Source organism: Lissotriton vulgaris, chromosome 11 (genome assembly GCF_964263255.1).
Source record: "Lissotriton vulgaris chromosome 11, aLisVul1.2, whole genome shotgun sequence".
Lineage (NCBI taxonomy): Eukaryota > Metazoa > Chordata > Amphibia > Caudata > Salamandridae > Lissotriton > Lissotriton vulgaris.
In genome coordinates this window covers 995194261-995216176 of record NC_141699.1, presented here as the reverse complement: position 1 = coordinate 995216176, position 21916 = coordinate 995194261, and the positions used below count along the sequence as shown (strand labels likewise).

Below are 21916 nucleotides of genomic sequence, written 5' to 3'. Positions count from 1 at the left end.
TACATCTTAAAATATATGTAGCTACATAAAAACATATATCAGAACTTCCCAGAGTAAACATCTGCATCACAGCCTTGGTAGATCGTACCTTATATTTTAAAAAGATGGGTTTTAAATAAAATTTCCTTAAAAAGATGTAGAATTTACAAAACAGCATAAAATGGCAAAAGCTTGGTTTGGAAATATCATCACAAGGACATGGGGAGGTACTATTCCGTCTAGTGTGAGGGAATGCCACAAGATTGTGGACAGTGCCTAGTCTTAAACGTGTTAATACGAAGCGGTGGGAATTTCTTGTGACTTCTGTTAAGTATGGCTAAAAGCCTTCATTTACGTTATGCCCGCGATAAAAAATCAGGGTACATTGTTTCTCGCAATCAGTAGCCCTGGCATTCCTTGTGTATTCTAAAAAGGATTCCTTAAGCTCTTTTTTTGATATAGATGCAACCTGGTCCGTCTCCAAAAAAGGATCTAGATCAAAGAGTAACTTATACCAATATTGAATATGTCTAAGCCATGGAATGCGTAAGCAATGATCTAGCTTTAAACAGTCGCTAATTACACTCTGTGTAAATTTTGTTTCAGTTTTAGACCAAATGGACCGCCATAGTACCAATGGACGTAAGGCTGCTAGGTCCTTGATGTAATTTAGGCCCACTTCCCTGTGGATTATCTCAATGGAGGCTGATGCTGGGACACACAACAAGCGTTTCAGGAATACGTTTTCCTCGTGCTGGATTAGCTTGCCGCTATGGGTATGGTGACCCCATACTCCCGCGCCATATAAAGCTGATGATAGACACTTTGCATTATAAATTGACACCATGTCCTTAATTCTGCTGTTCCCCCGTTTGGCAGCAAATCTAAAAACGCTATTAGTATTCCTAACCATTTTGATGCGCACATTCTCCTGTTCGTTAACCCACCTCCCATCTCCGGAAAATGTTATGCCAAGATAGCAGAACATTTTGGCGGTTTCAATTTTGACATAGTCTAAATAAAAGATCCTGTTTTGCTTGGTCTTCTTCCCGTATGACATTACAAAGGTTTCTACTTTATTAATTAGCAGTTTCCTACTGTCAATAAACAGCCGGAATTTGTCAATAAGGAGTTGGAGACCAATTTGGGTACGTGATAGGAGGACCGCATCATCTGCGTAGAGCAATATATGCGGGTGGGGTTACCGTCTATTAAGGGGGCATCCGCTGGAGTCTTTCTAAGATTGTGTCAATTTGATTAATAAATTAGAAAAATAAAAGGGGTGCTAAAACGCAGCTTTGCCTAATGCCTCTATTGACCTTAAAAAAGGGAGTACATTCACCGGCAGACCCAAAGGGTACTTTACTAGATAATCTTTCGTATAGTCTTGCCAGGAAATGTATAATCTCTTTTGGCGCTCCCATTTCCAATAAAATAGGCCATAAAAGAGAATGTTCAACTAAATCGAAGGCACTATTTAAGTTGGCAAAACATAAAAATAAGTTCCCTTCTTTGACCGTAGTATATTTCTTAATAATAAGGTTGAGGTTTATGCACTGCTCCATTGTGCCTATTCCCCTTCTGAACCCATACTGTACAGGCGATAAGATGGTATTTTCCTCTGCCCATATTTCTAATCTGTTTAAGAGGATTCTGCTCAGGACTTTAACGGACGAATCCAGAAGGGAGATAGGGCGATAATTACATGCCTCAGACCTAGAACCTTTTTTGAAAAGGGTGACAATTATAGATAGGCCCCAAGTCAATGGAAGGTTGCCTTCAATAGCAGCGTTAAAAAACCCTGTTTAAATTGGTGCCCATAAATTCATCTCATGCTTGTATAAATCCACCGGCACACCTTAGGGGCCCGGGGCTTTACCTCCGCTACTCTTTGCTAGCCCCTCGTATACCTCGTCCAAGGTAATAAGTAACGATGTAATGGGCCATATAGATTTGTTATTCAAAGAAGAATCTAAAATAAACCCATCTGGGTTAAAAATCTTTGTAAAATGGTCTATCCAGGCATTGCAGTTTACATGGGAAGTTAAATCAAGACTATTGTCATTCTTTAAAAAAGAACAATTAATAATCTCCCAAAATAATTTATTATTTTTTGTATCTGCTGCCAGGTTAAGGTTGGACCAAGCCTCATTTTGTAGTTCTTTTTTCCGCGCTTCCAGGGAGATCTTATAATTGTAACGTTCTTCCCTAATTTGTGCAGGATCTCTTGGTTTGGCAGCTAAAGCCAATTTCATTTTGGATAGAGCTTGGATGCAATTTTTATCAAACCATCCAGCCTGTGTAATCCTCGGTTTCCGACTCCTGCCTGTCAATAAGCCCTCTATGACCATGTTAATCTTATAAAACTTGGAGAGCAATGTAGCGGGGGTTACCTCATTACTTAAACTGTAACTTATCTCTGCACTACATTTATCTTTAACATCCTCTAAAAGTCTGTCGGGATTAACGTTAACCCACTTTATTATCATACCATTAGGTCTTGCTTCGGCGATATCCCTAATTGGGCTACTAAAATTATGGGATTTGTGCCCCCAGCTCAATAGTGACAGGGAAATGCTGTTATGATCACTTACGGCCTGCTCAAATATCCATAAATTAGAGTAGGCTGTACCGGAGGAGACAAGGGTATGGTCAATATTAGAGTGGGCGTCCCTACCTTTAAGGGTTGGGCATCTAATGTTACCCTTTTTCATAGTGCAATCCAATAGTTCCAAATCTAGTTTAGCTACTAAGTTGTTAAGTGCAGTTCCATAATTATTATGTGGAAAATGAATATATGGGGCACTGCCTCTAGGATCCTGCTTCCCCAGGACCCACAGGTCCCTTTTTGTGCAAATCTGCAAGCCTGTATATTAAAATCTCCAGCCCAAAGAATGACCGGTTGGTCATTTGACTGACCTATGTCCTGCACTATAGATTCCCTACTTGCATCAAAGAGTCCTAATCTCAAAAGAGGTCCCTCCCAGGTCCTGGACCCTTAGCTGCCATCAGAAAGCCAAAAGACTAGCTAAAGTAATATGCCCCTTGGTCCATCATGATCCAAATGGCTACGTGCCATAATGAATTACTGGTCACTTCTTGAGTATTCTAATGAATACTGCCAACTACAGATTCCTCACTTTTAGAATATTCCCTTGGTGCCAGACAGGATTCAGAAGATTTCATAGCAGCCATGTGGCTCCACATTAGCTTTGTTTCGCCCAGGAGTGAATAGGCCGAGCCAAATATAACTGCCACCCCTTTTAGCCAACGTCACCTCCTTTCTTTTTTTGATTTGGAACAAGGATCTGGAGCTCCACACCCATTTGTGTCGGTTTTTGACGATTTTCCAATTGAATCCGGTGTGCAAGGGAACAATGTCTCCCAACTAAATCTTTTTGGGTTCAAACCATGCTGTAACCATCGGCAATAGTTGTCTGTAATGGACCTGCATGAGGTTTGCCTTTGGTGTCTGGGCTTTGTACACAACTCCCTCATGCACCCCAAGGTGATACAGGACCTTGAAGCAAATCTGGACGTCAGCAGACATTGAAAGATGTCAGAAACCTTGCATAAGTCCCTTTTGGAACCAAAGATTTCTGCAGGATCACCCAAGATATTTATGCCTTCCTTTTGCAGAACCAATTTTTGTTGGCTTTGAGAACTCTGCGCTCGTTTCTCCTGATAATCGGTGATAACGTGCTTGTTCTCGCCCTTTAAAACCTGGTTAAACAAGTGTGCATCTCATTAATCCATTTATTATGGAACTTTTCATTCCCTAGTTTATGGTACTTCCTGTACCAAGGGCCTGTAAATTAAATGTAGTGGACTACAGCACTCGTGCCACCCACTAAAGTAGTTCTGTAAAACAGGAATCTGATCTGCCACTGCAGCCTGGAATCAGTTTCAAACTGCCATTTCAACCTGGCAAAATAAATCTTTTGCCGGACCTAAAACTTATTTGTTAATAATTATAAGTCGCCACTAAGGTAGGCCCTAAAGATTCAAAATGCAGTGTTCCTGGTATTTAAAAAGTCAGAAATGTAGGACAAGATGGACATTTCCTGACAGAAGAAAACTCCTAAAATAATTTGTCACTGTTGCACAGCAATCTCTCTCATAGACTAACACTGGGTCCATTATTACACTTAACAAGTGATTACATCAGTTTGGAACAGATAGAGAAATACTTCTCCCACTCATTTGAATTGTAATTTAAAATCCCTTTTGATGCTAAAGTTTGATTTCAAGTTACTAATCTGAAAAATGCAACTTTTAGAAAGTTTGCATTTTTCTTCCTAAACCAAATGCACCTTTCTACCTATGTCCAGGGTCACATGACTATCAGTGGTTCTCTGGGGTGTGCTGTGCATTTCTTCCAAACATGGGACAAAGGGGGCCTGAGTGTAGAGGTTTCTGACAGGATGGCTCGTGAGGACCTGTTCCCTCCCTGATTACGATTTAAAGGACCCTACCTGCAGCATACACAAAGGAACCGGTTACCACACCTGTCCTTGCCTTGGTCACCATAGACAGTTTGGAAACAGACCCAGGGAAATAACTGACTAGACCCAGTTTGGGAGTAGCCCAGGATTGTCCCCGCACAAAGGTTGGCACTAGGTATAAATGTGGCACATCCAGAACCTCCCATCAGAACACTTGTGGACCTATGCAAGATTCAGAAGGACTTGCCTGCTGTCTGTAGAAGGAAGACTACCTGCTTCCCTTGAACTCAGGACCCCCAGAACGGACTCCAAGGGTCAGTTGGCTGACTTCCTATTAGAGATACAAGGACATAACATGCTTCCCTTCTACTGGACTGTTAAAACAGCCCTAAATTGTGCCTCTGCTGGAGTGATTTATTATCCCCAAGAGGTGTTCTGGATCCTTGGCTTGCATCAAAGTGTACTCCTCCTGCTTAGTCCCATTCAGCCAAAGTTCTAACCGATACATTGCCGGACACTTGGTCTAAATCATGCTCTTGCATGCTGGTAAAGATGAGGCTCTAATTATTTCACACAGAATTCTACTTCAGAGATCCTGGTGGCAATAGGACCTTACATCGCAGCATCACCGCATCTCAGAATTGACGCATTGCTTCAGCTGATCCACGTAATGCTCCATGTTAGAAATGAGAATTCTGGTTGACTAGGGCATGCGCCTAAGCCAGGCAGAAACAACCACTCTAATCAGGGCAAGGAAGTTACATGCTGAAGATCACCCCTGCTCACCCCCTTCGTACCTTGGCACAAGCATTGAGGCTTATCTCAGAGGCAATGTGTAAAGTGTTTGCACAACACACACAAGCAGCAACACACTAGGCACACCACAACAGAGACTACACACAAGGTTATATAAAAAATAGCCTTCGTATTATCCAAAACACATTAGAATCATAATCACAAAATATGCACTGTGCCAACTGGCATTAGGCAATATTCGCAGGGGATTATATACATCTGACAGGGCCAATCGGGCCACTGTCAGAACCATCACAAAGCACAAGTAGCAAATGTAAAACAGAACCATTAACTACTGGCAGAATACTGTACTCCACATTAGCATGGGCAGCATAAACACATTATTTATGTCTGCATCACAATTAGGCATGAAACACAGTGTGCATAAACCTCCTAAGAATAAACACATTATGCAATTTGCATCGAAAGCATAAACACATTATGCAATAAAACACAGTATGCCACAATCATATTAAGCATTACCATCCAGAATGACCCCCAGGCCACCTGGCCTTTCACTGGGCTCAAAATGCCCTCTGTCCAGAATGTCAGGATGCGAAAATAGGGCTTCTCAATTAGCCTTCGGGCTGCAAATGCAGCAAAGCCAAGGTGCACAAGTAGCTGGGGCGGGGGAGTGTCTCTCACTCCCTTCTCATCACAAAAAGAAAATGCCCCGTGTTGCAGCTGCCCGTTTTCTCTCACGGTGCAGCTGTGGCGAAAGAAATGAGCACAGGCATCTATGGTGCCTCTGGAGCCCCACTCCAGGACTGCTGGAATAATCTTGCCCAAACTTTGCAGCTGTCTGCTCTCTCTCACGGTGCAACTGTGGCAAAATTAGCCCAGGCACCACTGTGCCTTTTGAGCCCCACTCCGGAACTCAAATACAAACTTGACCCAAAGGAAAATGGCACTGGCACCACCGTGCCACTTGGGAGCTCCCCTCTGGGACTTCTCTCGCTTGGTGCCCTCGATAGGCACCAACCGCGCTCAAAAGACTTCAGCCCCACTCACAGGGGCTTTCGTGCAGACTCCTCCGGTCTTCTTTCCGGCGGGGCCGGCACAGACCATGTGCCTCGGGGGCCCCTCTCATCTGGGCTCTGTGGTGGATTTCTGCAGGTAGCTGGGCACAGCGCAGGACTTCCGCCGGGAGCCCTCGAGGCTCCAGTGCTCCTGCCAGTCTCCACGCAACCTGCAGAGCCTCCTATTCCTCCCGGGAGCCCCGCCCACAGTCGGGGCTTAACCTGCCTGACTTCCTGGTCGCCCTCTGAGCGGTGGCTTCTGGTACACGAAACGATGCAAGGTGGGCTCCTGCTGTACCAACGAATGTACCGGAATGCAGAGTAGGCTCCCGCCTCTCAAGGGTACACAACAGCGGGGTGGGCTCCTGCTAACAAGCCATAAAAGTGGAGGGGGCTCCCGCTACTGGAGCACACAAACAGTGAGCTCCCGCTACTAGATAAGCTTGATGCGGGTGGGCTACCACCAAGAGCACATTGAAATGCGGGGTAGGATCCTGCAAGCAAGGCATCCATGCGGGGTGGGCTCCCGCTCTGCTGCAGAAGCGCCCAAAATGCGGGGGAATCCCCACCAAATTCGTCACAGCCCAGGACTGCAAAACAAAACGCTCCCCTAGTCCTGGAGCATTAAAATAACGATGCAGCGCTCACGAGGAGCTGGGACCCCAAAGTTCCAGATGGGAAAGGCTGGGCCCAGGCAAGTCATCTCACAGGGCCCTCAAGCAGGGAGGCAGTCCCTCGTGGAAGTTCCTCCTGGGGCCCATCACCAACAAGTCACCAGGAAGCACAACAGCCCAACATATGGGGTCACAGCCCCAGTACTTATACACAATTTCTCTTTTGTTCTGCCCTTGGGGAACCAGCCTGGTTCTGGGGGGTTTTGGAGCACTCTGATTACAGGGCTCCTCTTCCCTATTGTCTGGTGGGGGCTCGGTCATCAGACCACCACAGGGGGGCGGAGCCAACATTCACACAGGCAGGCACAGACTTATTCAGGGTCAGGGGACTACTCCTCCCATTACTCCAAATGCAGATCTCCCATTCAGCCTAGTGCTGACTCACCCTGCCCTCCCTTGAGCCACACACGCCCCACCAGCCCCTGTCACTCCAGAGCAAGACATTCAATACACATAAGGCAGGCAGACACATAGCACACAGAAATGCCAACTTCTAAAAGTGGCATTTCTAAAATAGGTATTAATAAATCTGCACACACCATTGCATAGCATTTGTTATTACTATTCAAAACATACCAGACTTGACCACGCTGCTCCTCTCATATCAGTAGTTATCACTGAAACACTTATCAGGCAATCCCCATTGCATTCCTGTGAGAGGGCAGCCCCACAGCAGTGAGAAAATAAAATGGCTGTTTGCCACTACCAGGACATGTCACACACATTCAAGTTACATGTCCTACCTTTCACCTACAATGCACCCTACCCATAGGGCTAGCTAGGGCCTACCTTAGGGGTGACTGACATGCAGTAAAAGGGGGGTCACAGACATGGCACACAGTTTAGGTCCCACGTCACAGTGGCAGTAACACTGAGCACACAGGCCCTGCAATAGCAGAGGTCTGAGACAGGTTTGAAGGGCTTCTTTGGTGGGTGGCACAATCAGCGCTGCAAGCCCACGAGTAGCGTTTAATTTACCGCCTGAGTATCTGAGATGCCACTTTACAAGGGACTGACAAGTAACTCAAATATGCCAAACAGGTTTAGACCAATCTTTAGCATGTTTACCACAGAGAGCACATGCGCTTTACACTGGATAGCAGTGCTTAATTGCCCAGAGTCCTAGAACCACCAACACCATGTCAGAAAAACGGCTAGGAGGAAAGCAAATAGTTCAGAGATGACCCTGCAAAAAGGTCCAAGTCCAACACTCGACAACCAAGATTTAAGGTACTCTTTTCCACTGGCCTAACTAGGTTCATGTAGCTGGCCTGCGCTCCATCGCGGTCGGCCTGAATTTGTGGCACTATTTTCACTAAAACCTTTAAAATTCGATAGCTTTGAGTCTACTAATTGGATTTTTGCTATGTTGGTCTTATTTTAATTATCTTAAATTGCTGTATTTTTCTAACTGTGCTGTTGGCTCCTTTTTTGATGTGTTTTCACTGTTACTGTTTGAAGTGTTGCACAAAATTTTTTTAAATGCAAAAAACAACGTGGACAAGTTCCGAGAGGGTTATAGTCATCGTTAGTGACCTGTACCCTTATAGGGGGGGCGCAGACAATCAATGGTTGTTTTAGAAGACCCCTCACCCACCTACCTAGTAGATGGCATGCTTAATCATTGGGGTCCCAGCTGGATTGCCGAATGCAATCCAGCTGCGCAATAACGCCTGATTTACAGCGGAGCAGGTTTTTTTGATAATGTGAAGTGCTATGTGAATAAATGATAAAAATGTTGCTAAGAAATGCCCTTGTAATACGTTTTAATAAAAGGGTTTTAGGACATGATTAAAAACAGTCTGGATATTTTTGAGGTGAAAAGATGTGCCTCAATATCCCTACAAATATTTACCTCATTGCTTCTAAGTTAAGCCTAACATCTCTATGCCAAGCTACCAGGGAGTTCAGCACAGGTTAATCTGAAAGAGACCGTAGTTAAAGATTCCTTACCTTAGAATTACCCCCAGGCATCAGACTGGATCCAAAATTATTTTTTATTAGCAGTACCCCTGCGGCGGTAGGTGGCGTCGGTCGACTCCGCGTTCGTCGGCGGCATTGTGGTCACTGGGATGACGGTGCGGTGTTTACTTAGACGCCGCCTCTGGGCGCTGACGTCAGTTCTGACACGACTTTCCACGCCAGAAGCACAGAGCCATGCAAGACACTGATCACTGGTGCACATAACTAGGGCCTGTAAGGGAGTCCCTATCCCTAGAAGTCAGTTCGCAGAACAGGGAGGATGGGTGGGGTGGTAAGGAATCTATAACTTATGTCTCTTACAGATACATCGTTGCCATAGGTAAGTAACTTTTATATCTGAAAGAGAATGTAGTTATAGATTCCTTACCTTAGAATAGATACCCCAGCAATACCAACCCCGGAGGAGGGTCTGCGAACTACGTTCACACCAGGAAGTCCACATCCCAAAGCAGTAGTGGCTGCCGTCGCCCTGGTAGAGTGTGTGCGCAGTCCCAGTGGAGGTTACTTTTTAGCTCAAAGAATAGCAGATCTTGATACATAAGACAACCCATCGAGAGATGGTACGTTTGTGCATTGCCCGACCATTCTTAGCGGAGTCGACTAACGCCACCTACCGACGCGCAGGGGTACTGCTAAGAAAAAATTTCTATGGACCAGTCGGACGCCTGGGGGTAATTCTACGATAAGAAATCTATAACTACTTAAGTCTCTTACAGATACATAATTACCTAAAGTAAGTAAATTTTTGTTTTTGGGTTTAGTTGTGCCTTACCCTAACAAGGATTGTGGTTACTGCTTGACAAGTGCTTGCTCCCGGGCATACCAACAGCCCGGTTTCTAACAGTGCGCAATGTGGTGCCATCAGTTTGCTGCAACTGACCCCTTAATTTCTCAATTTGTATCTGGGATACATCCATCCGGCTTTCTTTGTCTGACAGTAAATATGATGGGTCAGCAGGGCTGTGTTCATACATTACAAAAGAGTAACTGCTTGATTTGGAGGATTGTAATTTTTTTTTTACTGAACTTACATTTTTTGTTTGCTTAATTGACATTTAATATTTGTAAAAACGAATGCACATTAATGGGCAGTAGTATGTGCAGGATCTCGAACATTGCAAATGCTTTTCCATTTGATAAGCACCCTAAGCTTCCGGTTTATAATCCTTACTATGTGATCCTTATAACAGGGAGATGAATAAACGCTTAACTGAAGACCAGGCCAGGAAGACATTTGAAAGAGCTACAAAACTGGAACAAGAATTTACGGAGCATTTCACAGGTTGGTATAGTCATTAGTCGACAGGGCTTTTTGTTTCTGTTGGTTTAAGTAGCAGTTTAGCTCTGCTGATTTAACTGTAATGTATATATTTTTGCCACATTTGTCAAGGGATTGTTAGTGTGTTTTCGCTGTTGTGCTTAATATCTTCTCTGCCCCTTCCTAGCAGCAAGCTTCTTGTTGTGGGGTTCTGCTGCAAATGATTCAGGCAGCTAACCTTTCCTAAGCCTGGTAATATTTCTTATGTTGTGTGGTACTTGACAGCATATGTATTTTGTTGAAGTCTAGTGATAAATGACCTCCATTGAGCAAGACAACAGTTAGTCTGATTGAGGTACATTGTGGTATACCAAGACCGACCCTAATGTCTTTAGAAAACACAGGGCCTTCCAGGAGAAGACTGAACATGTTTAGCCATTTAGGTCCCATCATCGAGTGGCAGATTCTTCATAGAAGCGCCTCCCTGCCCTCTTATCTTTGTAGTTGCTTCTACCTTTCAGATGACAAGTCTTTGTGCTTTAGTCAGTACAATTGCTATGTTCAGGACTGCTGAGGTGTCTAGGCTATTAATTGGATCCAGTAACATGAATGTATATTGTGTAGAAACTTTCACAAAATATTCAAACTTTCTCACCTTGGGTGTTCAGCAAATACATTTGGTCTTTTCTGGGTATAACGTTGGAGAATCCTTATGTATCTCTTTTAGGCTTAACAAAAGCTGAGCTTAACTAGTGAGTAAAAATTCCATGTTAAATTACACAGGTAATTAATATGTTAAGTAAGGATTCTGGAAAAATTTTGACGCAATCAAGCAATGACCTGGGTCATAAGAAAGGTATATAAGATTCTGCAACAGGGAGTCTTCCTTCATCTGCATCCCCTCTGCCACCTTTCAGTAAAATATTTTTTGTTGCCAGACCAAATTAACAAATACACTAAGCACACATTTGTGTAATGAAATGATGACTAAGGAACACTATTAAATTCAATTTAATAAAGGCAAAATGGTGAGTTAACCCCTTCCATGCTCATGACAAGGTCAGCTCGTCATGGGTGTTACCTTCGCTGTGCTTATGATGAGCTGACCTTGTCATGATTCTATAGTATTCAAGTATTTTCAGCACAGGAGGGGAAAACCCCCTAGCAGCCAAGGTGTTAAATTGTGAGGTTAGTTAGTAAGATAGAGGTGAATAGAGAGATGAGGTAGTAAGAGAAAAATGAGGTACTGATAGATATAAGGTATAGAGGGATGTGAGTTAGAGAGTGATGAGGTAGAACAAGAGCGCAGGGAGTTACAGAGAGGTCAGGTGTAGAGAACTTAGCAGAGATGAGCAAGGTAGAGCAGATGAGTTTGAGAGGTGAATTAGATGGAGGTGAGGCGAGTTTAAAAGGATATCGGAGTGAGGTACAGAGGTATGATGTAGAGTTAAGGTAGAGGGGGTAAAGATTTAGATGCTAGCACAGAGAAGCAAGGTTGAGTGAAGTGTCTTAGAAAGATGCATATTGAGGAAGGCATTGGTGATTTGAGAGAAGAGCCCAAGATCGGGTAGGTAGACGGACAGGTAAAGAGAGCAGAGTAAGATAAATTACTCCAGCATTGGAACTTTCATAGATTCAGATGCTTGAATCATTCCTCTTCGTCGAGATGGAGGCCGCTGGTATTATTAAAAGTAATGTCCTATTAGACATAGAACATAAGGCCCTCTGCCTTAAAACTTTTGTAACCTATTCCTGTCTTTTTGTAAAATTAAAAAAAAAGGAATAAAACTTAGAACCAGCCAATAAATAGACCCCACCCTGTAGAACCTTCCTGAGAGAAGCTCCAGTTCCTCAGATTTTCCAAGCACAATTGCCATGGGAGTCTCCACTGAGCTCTGCTCAGTTTCCTTCTCTTTCTGTATTTTGGAGGGTTTTTCCAGTCAGATATACTATCTATCCTGTACACCTGTTTTTGAGGTGATTTAAACTGACGCCCTTCATGTCAGATACACCTAAAAAAGGTATTTTCCGAGCCTGTGGCACTTGCAGAAAGAAAAGACTACACATTGATGATCCACACAAGGACTGCTTTACTGCCTTTATCCTGAACACAAGCCTAAGGATTGCAAGGTATGTCGGACTTTCTCCACACAGACTTTGAAAGATCAGGAAGGAAGTCTTCTTTAGTGGCTTCAGAGGCTTAAAAACAGGGACACGGTGGTCTTTGCTGAGGAGAGTGATACTTCTTCCAAGACCTACAGATGACCCTGCCGGTACATCTTCGCAGCCTTCAAAGTCTGTTAGCAAAACTTCTCACCAGGAAAAGCAGTTTTTGTCTGCTAAAAAAATAGCTTCAGAACCTTCTACTCCTCCTATGAAGCTGAAGCATTCCTTTAAGAAGCCTACCTCAGCTCCGCCAATGGACAGCTCGTCGACGACACCTCCGTCAATGAGAAAATCCTCTCCTGCTGTGGTTTTGGTCCCATCGACGGTGTCTACAGTGACCACCGTCACCGTTTCTTCACCGTCAATGTCTTCTTCGACGTCATCGTCGACCGGTCAGGCTCCAATACCGTCGACGAAGCAGATTGTTCCTTCAAAATCGTCGTCGAAAGGCCATTTCTCGACGGCGTTCCATTCGTCGACGACTCATCACTTGTCGTCGAACTCGTCGATGGGGCCATGACTTCACCAATTCCGTGGACTGGACTACCCTCGTCAAGGGCAGAAGTGTCATCGGTAGCATTGATGACGGTAACCACTTTGTCAGCATTGACTAAAATCCTTGTCTCTGACGATTCATCGTCGACTAAGGCAATTCCGTTGATGAATCAAGATCTGGCCATGAAGCAGCCGTCGTCGACGTAGGTAACTCGGTTGACGATTCAGGATTTGCTTGTGAAACAGCTCTCATCGATTAACTTAGTCAGGTGCAATCTCTTTTACCATCCCAACTTTTGGAAGGTGATGATGAGGAAGAGGGATCTGGGGTGGATAGTCTTTTTGAGGCAGCTTTAAGCCCATCTGAACTTAATGTCAAGTACCAAGAAGATTCTGATGAGGATGATTATTATGGCCATCAATATTACTATTCACATCGACAGCAACAACAGCAGTATGTGATGTCCCTCCCTTTGAATCTGGGGACGGATCTGCAATTTATGCTGGCCGACTATATGAGGAAGTTTCCTCCAAAGCCTCCTCTCCAACAAGCTCCTCCTCCTTCTCCACCTTCCATTCCGGAAGCACCGGTTTGCTCCCCTTTTCTACAGCAGGGGTCTCCAAGTATTTGACCCTCTTCTCAAGTTGCTCCTGTGCAACAGCTGTCGTCCTCTGAAGAGGAAATAGAGAGAGAAGAGGGTGAAATTCATCAAGATGAGTGGGATTCTTACATTATTCCCCCTCTGGTATCGCCTTCTCCTCCCCAAAAGGATTCATCTCTGGGAGATATTGGGGGCTTCTATAATCTTCTGGAGAGAGCGTCCAGGCGTTTTGAATTGCCAATGCCCGTGCATCAACAGGATTGTTTCCTGTATGATTTTAAAGAGCCTTACAGGAAATCGGTAAGGTCTATGCCTATAATTGATTATATTTGAAAAGAGGGTCTGAGAAGCATGTAAAATCCAGCAACTGTTCCACCTGTGTTGCCAAAGCTTGACAAAAAATACAAAGCTCCGGATAATGCTCCTGCTTGACTAATAGGTCATCCAAAACAAGATTCTTTGATTTATTTGATGAGTTTTATGTAGAGCTGGCTAGACCCGGGAGTATCGGAGCTCTTTACATTAGAAAAAGCGAGTTGCAAGTTACAAAAATATAACATAAGTTACACAGTGAGTACATATTCAAAAAACAAGAGGTGCTAGCGAATAGCATGATAAGGACACATAATAAAGACAAAGTAATACAGTAGTATGAAATATTACAGTGAGGCATAGTAGAGAGCGAAACAGCATGAAGGGTAAACGAGGAAGGGGGGAAAATAAGTGGGAAAAAGGGAAGCAGAGCTAGACAGTTAAGTGGAAAGAAAAACAGACCGGCAATGGGATCAATTGTCGCAACAGCCCAAGAACTAGGTGAGAGGGGTGTAGGGAATCAAAGGGGAGAAAAGAGTTAAAGCAGAGCAGCAAAGAAGAGAAACGTTCAGGTCGCGAAGATGGAGTCCGGTGATTGAGAGGAGCAATAGAACGAGTTCCCCTCAACCAAAAGAAGAGAAGGTTTCTACTCCTGTGTCTTCTGGATTTGCAAGAAGTTAAAGAAGTGGAGACAGATCTTGTATTTAAGGAACCTAAACAAGTTCCTTGAAAAACAATTGTTCTGCATGATCTCTATTCAAGATGTTTAGTGTAAATAACAAGGACCCCCTGTGAAGAAAATTAATTCATGGTACAGGGAAATAGACAGTGTAAAAAAACTTATTGGAAAATGTTAACACAATGGGAGGGAGAAATAGCACAAAAAGAAATAAGACTCAAAATATATAAAAAGCCGATATTGTTTAATAAGTCTAAATATTCACGTTAAAAGCAATTAATAGCAAGACATAAGTGCAAATCAATAATATACAAAACATACAAATACTACATGACATATACAAATCAAGAATACTTATACAGTGGCAATATGTGTTGTTTGACGCGCGTTTCGGCGTTTGAAGAACGCCTTCTTCATGAGCCACAAATATTATCTAGAAGACATATTAAAATCATGATCAAATAAAGAATTATATACATCACAAATCTGTTCAAAAAATTACGTACAAAAAAGTGCATTTAAAATTATACTCAAATATAAAAACATGAAATAACAAAGAATACAACAATGTCCAAGTGCCAATAACTCCATACTTGTTCAGCTGGTGGAATACAGCTGAAACAAGCTACAAACTAGCAAACATAACATTTGAGCAGTAGTAATTGTTCAAGGGAAATTACCTTGTGGGCCAACGAAAATACAAACTATGGGGAAAATAAGTTGCACATCACCTAGCTGATAAGTGATCACAACCTAGAGAGGGTGGAGAATGTCCAAAGTGGATGGAAGGATATCATTCTACAATTCTACGATCTGTTCTAACACGATGGGACACCCAATCAATTCACAGTCTCAGATAGTCCGAGTTAACAGAGACACCGCTTATCAAGTTATATTTATTCTAGGGCGATGTGCCTCTATTATTGTGTGAGCATAATTATATATATACGTCTCAAATTCCTAGAGGAAAGGACAACTTACTGAAAGTTTGGCATGTATTATAACTTATGCTTACCGAGGCACTTGGTCACCAGGATAATTCGGTATGAAAAGCTTTTGCCGGTTGAACGCAGATTGATACACGTTCAACAAGGCGACTGATTATCCTTACAAGATGTATTCAATAAAAAATCTATTCAAGATGTTACACCTCCTCACGGAAGCAATTACATGTTGTCTCTGGACCTTCAGGACGCATATTTTCATAAATCCATAGGCCGAAAACACAAGAAATTTTTGTCAGATTCATGGTGCCCGTGAGGCGCTATCAATTACATGTTGTCTCTGGACCTTCAAGACTCGTATTTTCATATATCCATACGCCTAAAACACAAGAAATTTCTCAGATTCATGGTTGCCCGTGAGGCGCCATCAATCTCGCGTCCTACCTTTCGGACTGAAATCAGCTCCCTGCATTTTCGCGAAGTGCCTTGCGCCAGTTGCAGCATATCTGAGGCAACATCATCAAATCTTTTCTTACCTCGACCACTGACTTATCAAGGCCACCACTTACAAAGCAGCAAGGACATCTACCAAAGCCTGTCTGTAACTTTTCAGGACATTAGGCAGGACATCACTTTAAATGTAGAAAAATCGATTCTGCTACCATCCCGTAGACTGGTCTTTCTAGGTGCTATCCTGGACACCATCAAAAGCAAGGCGTATCCCACATGGGAGAGACAACAAAGACTAATATCCTTGGCAAAACGGGTCCAAAAAAGGTTTCTTTCCGTACGTCTTTTACAAATCTCTCCTAGGGATGATGTCTTCCTGTATTTCCCTCATACCTCATTGTCGTCTCCACATGCGTCCTCTTAAGGAAACTTTAAACGAACAGTGGGTGCAGATAGAGGGCACCACTCCCATGATTGTGGCTGTAGACTGGTGGATGCAACCGCACCAGTTATCGCAGGGTTTGCCGTTCCTGTCCCAGTCTGCTTCTCTCGTGATCACAACGGATGCATCTCTAGAAGGCTGGGAGGCTTTCCTTCAAGATTTGCAAGTCAGCGGAAAATGGCCACCCTTTCACCGAGATCTTCATATCAATCCTCTCAAGTTGAGAGCAGTTTTTCGGGCGCTCAAAGCATTCCTGCCAAGAATACAAAACGCTTCGCTGCTTGTCAGAACAGACAATATCACGACAATGCATTACCTGAACAAACAAGGAGGAACAAGATCTATCTTGCTCTCTCGGGAGGCTCAGCTTATCTGGCACTGGGCGATTCAAAACAAAGTGCCTATGACAGCAGACTACGTTCCAGGAAAGCAGAACGTCATAGCAGATACGTTGAGCAGACTAAAGACAACTTGCCACTTGAGTGGGAACTGGATCTAGCACTCTCAACAGCATTTTCTTTCAATGGGGCAAGCCGAACTTAGACCTGTTCGCAACACCAGCCAACGCAAAATGCCGGTACTTCGCAAGTTGGCGTCACCAACAGGGTTCATGGGGGAATACCGTTTCAATAGTCTAGTCCGACATATTTGCCTACTCTTTCCCCCCCATTCCTCTCCATCCACGAGTACTAAAAAACTTAAAGATGGAACCCTGCAAGATCATACTAATAGCACCAGCCTGGCCTCGCCAACATTGGTACACAGAACCTCAACTACTCTGTCAAGTTTCCCATCCATCTCAAACCATTTCCGTCCCTTTTGATGGTGAACCAGGGACAAGTATGTTATCCGAACCCTAGATCTCTGAAATTGTCAGCTTGGCTTTTGAATTCAGGAATTTCAACATTTAAAGATCCCGCAGGAGTGTAGGCATATGCTGGCTATGGCAAGAGCAGATCTCACTAACAGGACTTATTCGCTCAAATGGAAAAGATTCTTCATCTGGTGTGCATCATCTAAATTCTATCCTCTACATTCACCTCCAGTGGAAATTTTACATTATCTCCTACACTTGGCTCACTCCGGCTTAGCTCACGCATCAGTTAAGGTTCCAGCTCTGTGGTCCAGCAGGCTGGTCAAACAGTTTCTCAAAGGCCTGTTCAGAATGTTTCCTCCAGTAAGGCACCTCCTCCTGCATATTGGCATCTGAATTCAGTGCTAAGTCAATTAATGAAACATCCATTCAAACCTATTCACAGAGCGGATATAAAGTTCCTATCCTGGAAGCTCTCCTCCTAGCTCTGACTCCAGCAAGAAGAGTTATTGAACTCCAGGCTTTCACTCCCCAAGAACCTTTCTTACAATTCAAGCATCACAAAATTATTCTATGAACGAACCCGAAGTTCATTTTCAAGGTCCCTTCGGAATTTCACCTTAATGAGCCAATCGTTTTGAAATCATTTTTTCCAACTCCACAAACTTCAGTGGAGCGTGCTCTGCACTCTCTGGATGTCAAACGGTGCCTAAAGTTTTACCTAAACAGGACAAAATAATTTCTCAAGTCAAATCCACTTTTTATTGCATACAGAACAGAGCATTTCAAGATGGATATCGAGTGCCATTGTTTTCTGTCACAGGCAAGTGGGCCAACCTCTGAAGTCAAAAGTCTGTGCTCACTCTACCAGATTAATGTCTACGGCGCTGTTTGCAGGTGTGTCCCTTTCAAAGATCTGCAGAGCAGCAACTTGGAGGATGCGCACACATTCACCAAGCACTACTGCTTGGACTCTGAGGTTAAGCGAGATGCGGCAGTGGGACAAGCAGATCTCAAACTTCTTTTTCAATAAGGTGAGCCTTCTTTCTTTTGTTCCTTCCCTCCATCCTTTACTGTCACACATTTTCAATGATTACTGGTCTGTCTGAATACATTAAATGAATTTATGTACTTATATTTATATATACATAATGTTGCCCCTGTGTTGGTATTTATAGATGGAGAGGTGTGTGTGTGTGTGTGTGCGCGCGCGCGCACGTGTGTGTGTGTGTGTGTGTGTGTGTGTGCAGGCAGAACTATTTCCTGTGACTATATGTAGTTGGTATATGACACGTAAATGTGTTATTCAATGGTCACTACTCTGATTCAAGCATGTGAATCTATGAAAGTTCCAATACTGTGGTAAGAAATAAGTTACTTACCTGTAGTTCTCCAGTATTGGAATCTTTCGTAGATACACATGCGGCACGCCCCCCCCCCCTTCCCCCCCCCCCCCCCCCCCCCCCCCCCCCCGGAGAAAGCTTGCGTAGATAACTCCGATTTCTTTCTATTTGTGCGCACTTGTGCTTGGAAATATCTAAGGAACTGAAGCTTCTCTCAGGAAGGTTCTACAAGGTGGTGTCTATTGATTGGTTGTTCTAAGTTTTAGTCTTTTTTTACAAAAGGACAGGGATATGTTCCCAAAGTTTTAAGGCCTAGGGCCTTATGTTCTATGTCTAATAGGACATTACTTTTAATAATACCCGCGTCTTCCATCTCAACGAAGGGGAATGATTCAAGCATGTGAATCTAAGAAAGATTCCAATACTGTAGAACTACAGTAACAGGTGAGTAACTTATTTCTTATGTGAGGTGAAGTAAGGCAAGAAGATAATTATTTTATTAATTTAATTGCCAACAACTTCTAAGGTGTAAAATAAAAAACATTTTTTTAATGCACACTGTATCACTTTAACAGGGACCCTGAGCCGCTGCAATGCTTTAAATCACTCCGTGTTTGCTACAGTTTTTGGAAGTTTAACGTACAATTCAGAATAGTTTGTCATGATAGGGGCTAGAAATCTTTGAATAGGGGTAATAAGGCTTTTACAAACAAGGGCTGCCAAAATGTCTTGCCAGTGCTCCAAAAATCTTCAAAATGGCACGTTCCTAGGTTTATAAGTTTGTGTCAGAAATATTTAAGAATAAATAGGTTTTACGTATCTGTGATTTGTGCACAATTATATAGTTCAGATAATAGTCAAACTGATTATTCATTTTCACTCTACTTTGTTGTTTCATAATATGCCTCCCTGAGTGCTTAACTGATGAAGCCACTTTTCAATATTATTTTTAGACTGTGGTTTAATTATTCAAGATCTTAGCCTATGGGGTACAGCTATTGCATATTTACCATTAATCCATCAATAGAATTAGGATAGACAAAATCTTATACTTAAGTAAAAACAAATCTGTATTCACTAGTAATTGTTTTTTTCCTTTTTGTAGCTATTGTACTCGGGGACACGCTAGAAGAGATCTACAACCAAGTGAAACAAATCATTGACGAACAGTCAGGCCCTTTGATATGGGTTCCAGCGAAAGAGAAATTATGAAAATGAAAGAAAAGGCTCCTATGTAATAACTCCAAAACCCACTACACTTGATTACTCTGTCTCCTCTGGAGAATGCCTTCTGCTTCTCGCATATCCTGTCCATTCATGATCTGGCGCTCAGAACACCTTTTACATAAGGGGTTTCTAAATCATTTGCAATACTTTCGATTTGTTGCCATTTTATTTTAAATACAGGAGGCAGAATGCGCCGGCCAGCTTTTAAAGGGGGATGGTAAATCTGTTAACATTCCTTAATGTTTAAGGGAAAGTGACTTTTAGAGATTTTCAGAAAAGCTTTATATACATTCTTTTAAAACATAATTTCATAACAAGTGAAAGAAATGTGGTCTTAAAGATTTAGTTTGTAAGCGACTGTGCACGCTGGACTTTAAGAGCATGGTTTAGTAAGATGTTTTTTTTTAATCACTTTTATTTTCCTAGCAACTGTTTTTATTTGCAGGCAGTTGAGGAAATATTTTAATTTTCAGTTATTCATATTTTCACAAGAACTGTTAATTTCCATAATGTTATGAATATTCTCATGGTATGTTTTTAAATTTTTATTTTTGCAAATGGGATTGCTAGGAAAAACTGTTAATGTTTTAAACCATGCTCGTGCAACACAACTTTCAGTGTCTTACAAAAAGTATGTGTAATGGTCATCACATTTTTGCTTTATAAAATGAAATGGGCACTTTGGAAGAATTTTTATTTGTGAAGAATTGTAGATTCATGCAATTTAATGTATATTTATACAGACAAGATAGCAGTGATATGATGACCATTGCAGAAATGAGTGATATTCCTACCCTCAAACTACAATTGTACTTTTAAGTGTCAGATTTTAAAGAATATTTTACCCACAATAACTGCCTATTTTGTTATAATAATATATATATTAAACTTTCTTGAACTAAACTATGTAACTATGGAAATTTTATTTACATAGTTACACGCACCTATATATATATATATAAATATAAATATAAAATATATTTTCTTTTACCACCTACTCCTTACTTTTTTGTTTTGTTTTGGGAATACAGTTTCAGTTTAAATTGAGATTTAACTTCCATAATTGTGTGGAGTACAAGCGGGGATAATGTGGCTGTGTGACACAGCTTTTGGGTAAATTTGCTTACAAATAAACTATGGGCATGTTCTCCTCTTTTCTACAAAGTGTTTCATTTTTATGTAACATGCATGTTTTTATCACAGGGTAACCATATTAGTCTGTTGTATGAACCTTTTTCCTCCAAGTAGTCTGTCATAGCTTACATGGCATCGTAGTCATGGTGTAAATACCTCAACACAGCGTTAGGACCAATATGGATCTCGAAGAAAAACTGCATCCACCTCCCTGCATCCATTTCTTATATTAAAGTTTGATATTTGGACATTGCCTATTTGGAATGAATTGTTAGAACAAAAAGAATCTATGCTTCTGACATCCTGTTTGCATTTTCTAGAGCCACATATTTGTTTTTTAATGAACATCTAGCATTATCCATTCCATTTATCAGAAAGAGGAGAACGGCTAATAAATTTCATTCAGCAAATTGAAGTAATTGTGTTACTACTGTTTTAAATGAACGACATGAGAACATGCAGTAATAGATCTTGCAAGCAGTGGTCATCACCTAGAGCGTGGAATATCAGCAAAATAATTAATTTCATGGCAATCTCTCAAGTCTTGATAAATGGGTGAAAATACTTTTGAAATTTGTTTAATTTGATCACTAACTCCATCTGTTTAGTTGGTTTTTTTTGGGTTTGTTTTTTGAGTGGTTGCCTCGCTGAAGGTGGCGTCCGTAAAATTTACAAAACGCACACTCGAAAAGCCAATAGTTTTGGCTTATAACTGAAAATGCCTTAATGCTTCCATCCATGCTGTCACTCAATCCATACACTCACTCACTCATCATCCATTTACTCAGTCACTCATCCTTTCACTCATGCATCTATTTATCCATCCATTGGCACTTTTTTGGATTTATCTACAGTATCAATCACAGTTCATATTCATTGAGTGTTAAAGGCCCCCCTTCCTTGCTTTTAATCTCTTAACAAAGGGATCTTAGGCAGAAAGGCATTAGAGGCATGCAGTGATCTCCCAGGTTTATAGAAGGAGAGCAATGATTTAGAGATTGTAGGTCCTTTGTTAAACAGTGCCCTATGTGCATTTCAGAAGTATTTTAAGTTAATAATGATTGCACTGCCTGGTCTAGAGGTACCACTATACCTTTGGTGCGCCTGCTTAGTGAGTTTCTCTCAGATGGATCCAACGCCGTGGTCGTATAAGGT

The 21916-nt window shown here is 42.2% G+C and overlaps 1 protein-coding gene across 19 annotated transcripts in view; it reads left to right on the top strand.

Moving 5' to 3' along the window:
• DLG1 (discs large MAGUK scaffold protein 1) overlaps positions 1-20530 on the top strand; it is a 1304904-nt gene extending 1284374 nt beyond the window's left edge. For all 19 annotated transcript variants that reach the window (XM_086944257.1, XM_086944255.1, XM_086944253.1 and 16 more), the window contains 2 exons: positions 10086-10177; positions 19506-20530. In XM_086944257.1, the coding sequence (XP_086800383.1) occupies positions 10086-10177; positions 19506-19612 (199 nt within the window). In that variant the 3' untranslated portion in view covers positions 19613-20530. The remainder of the gene's footprint in view (positions 1-10085; positions 10178-19505) is intronic.
• Positions 20531-21916: the final 1386 nt, after the last annotated feature.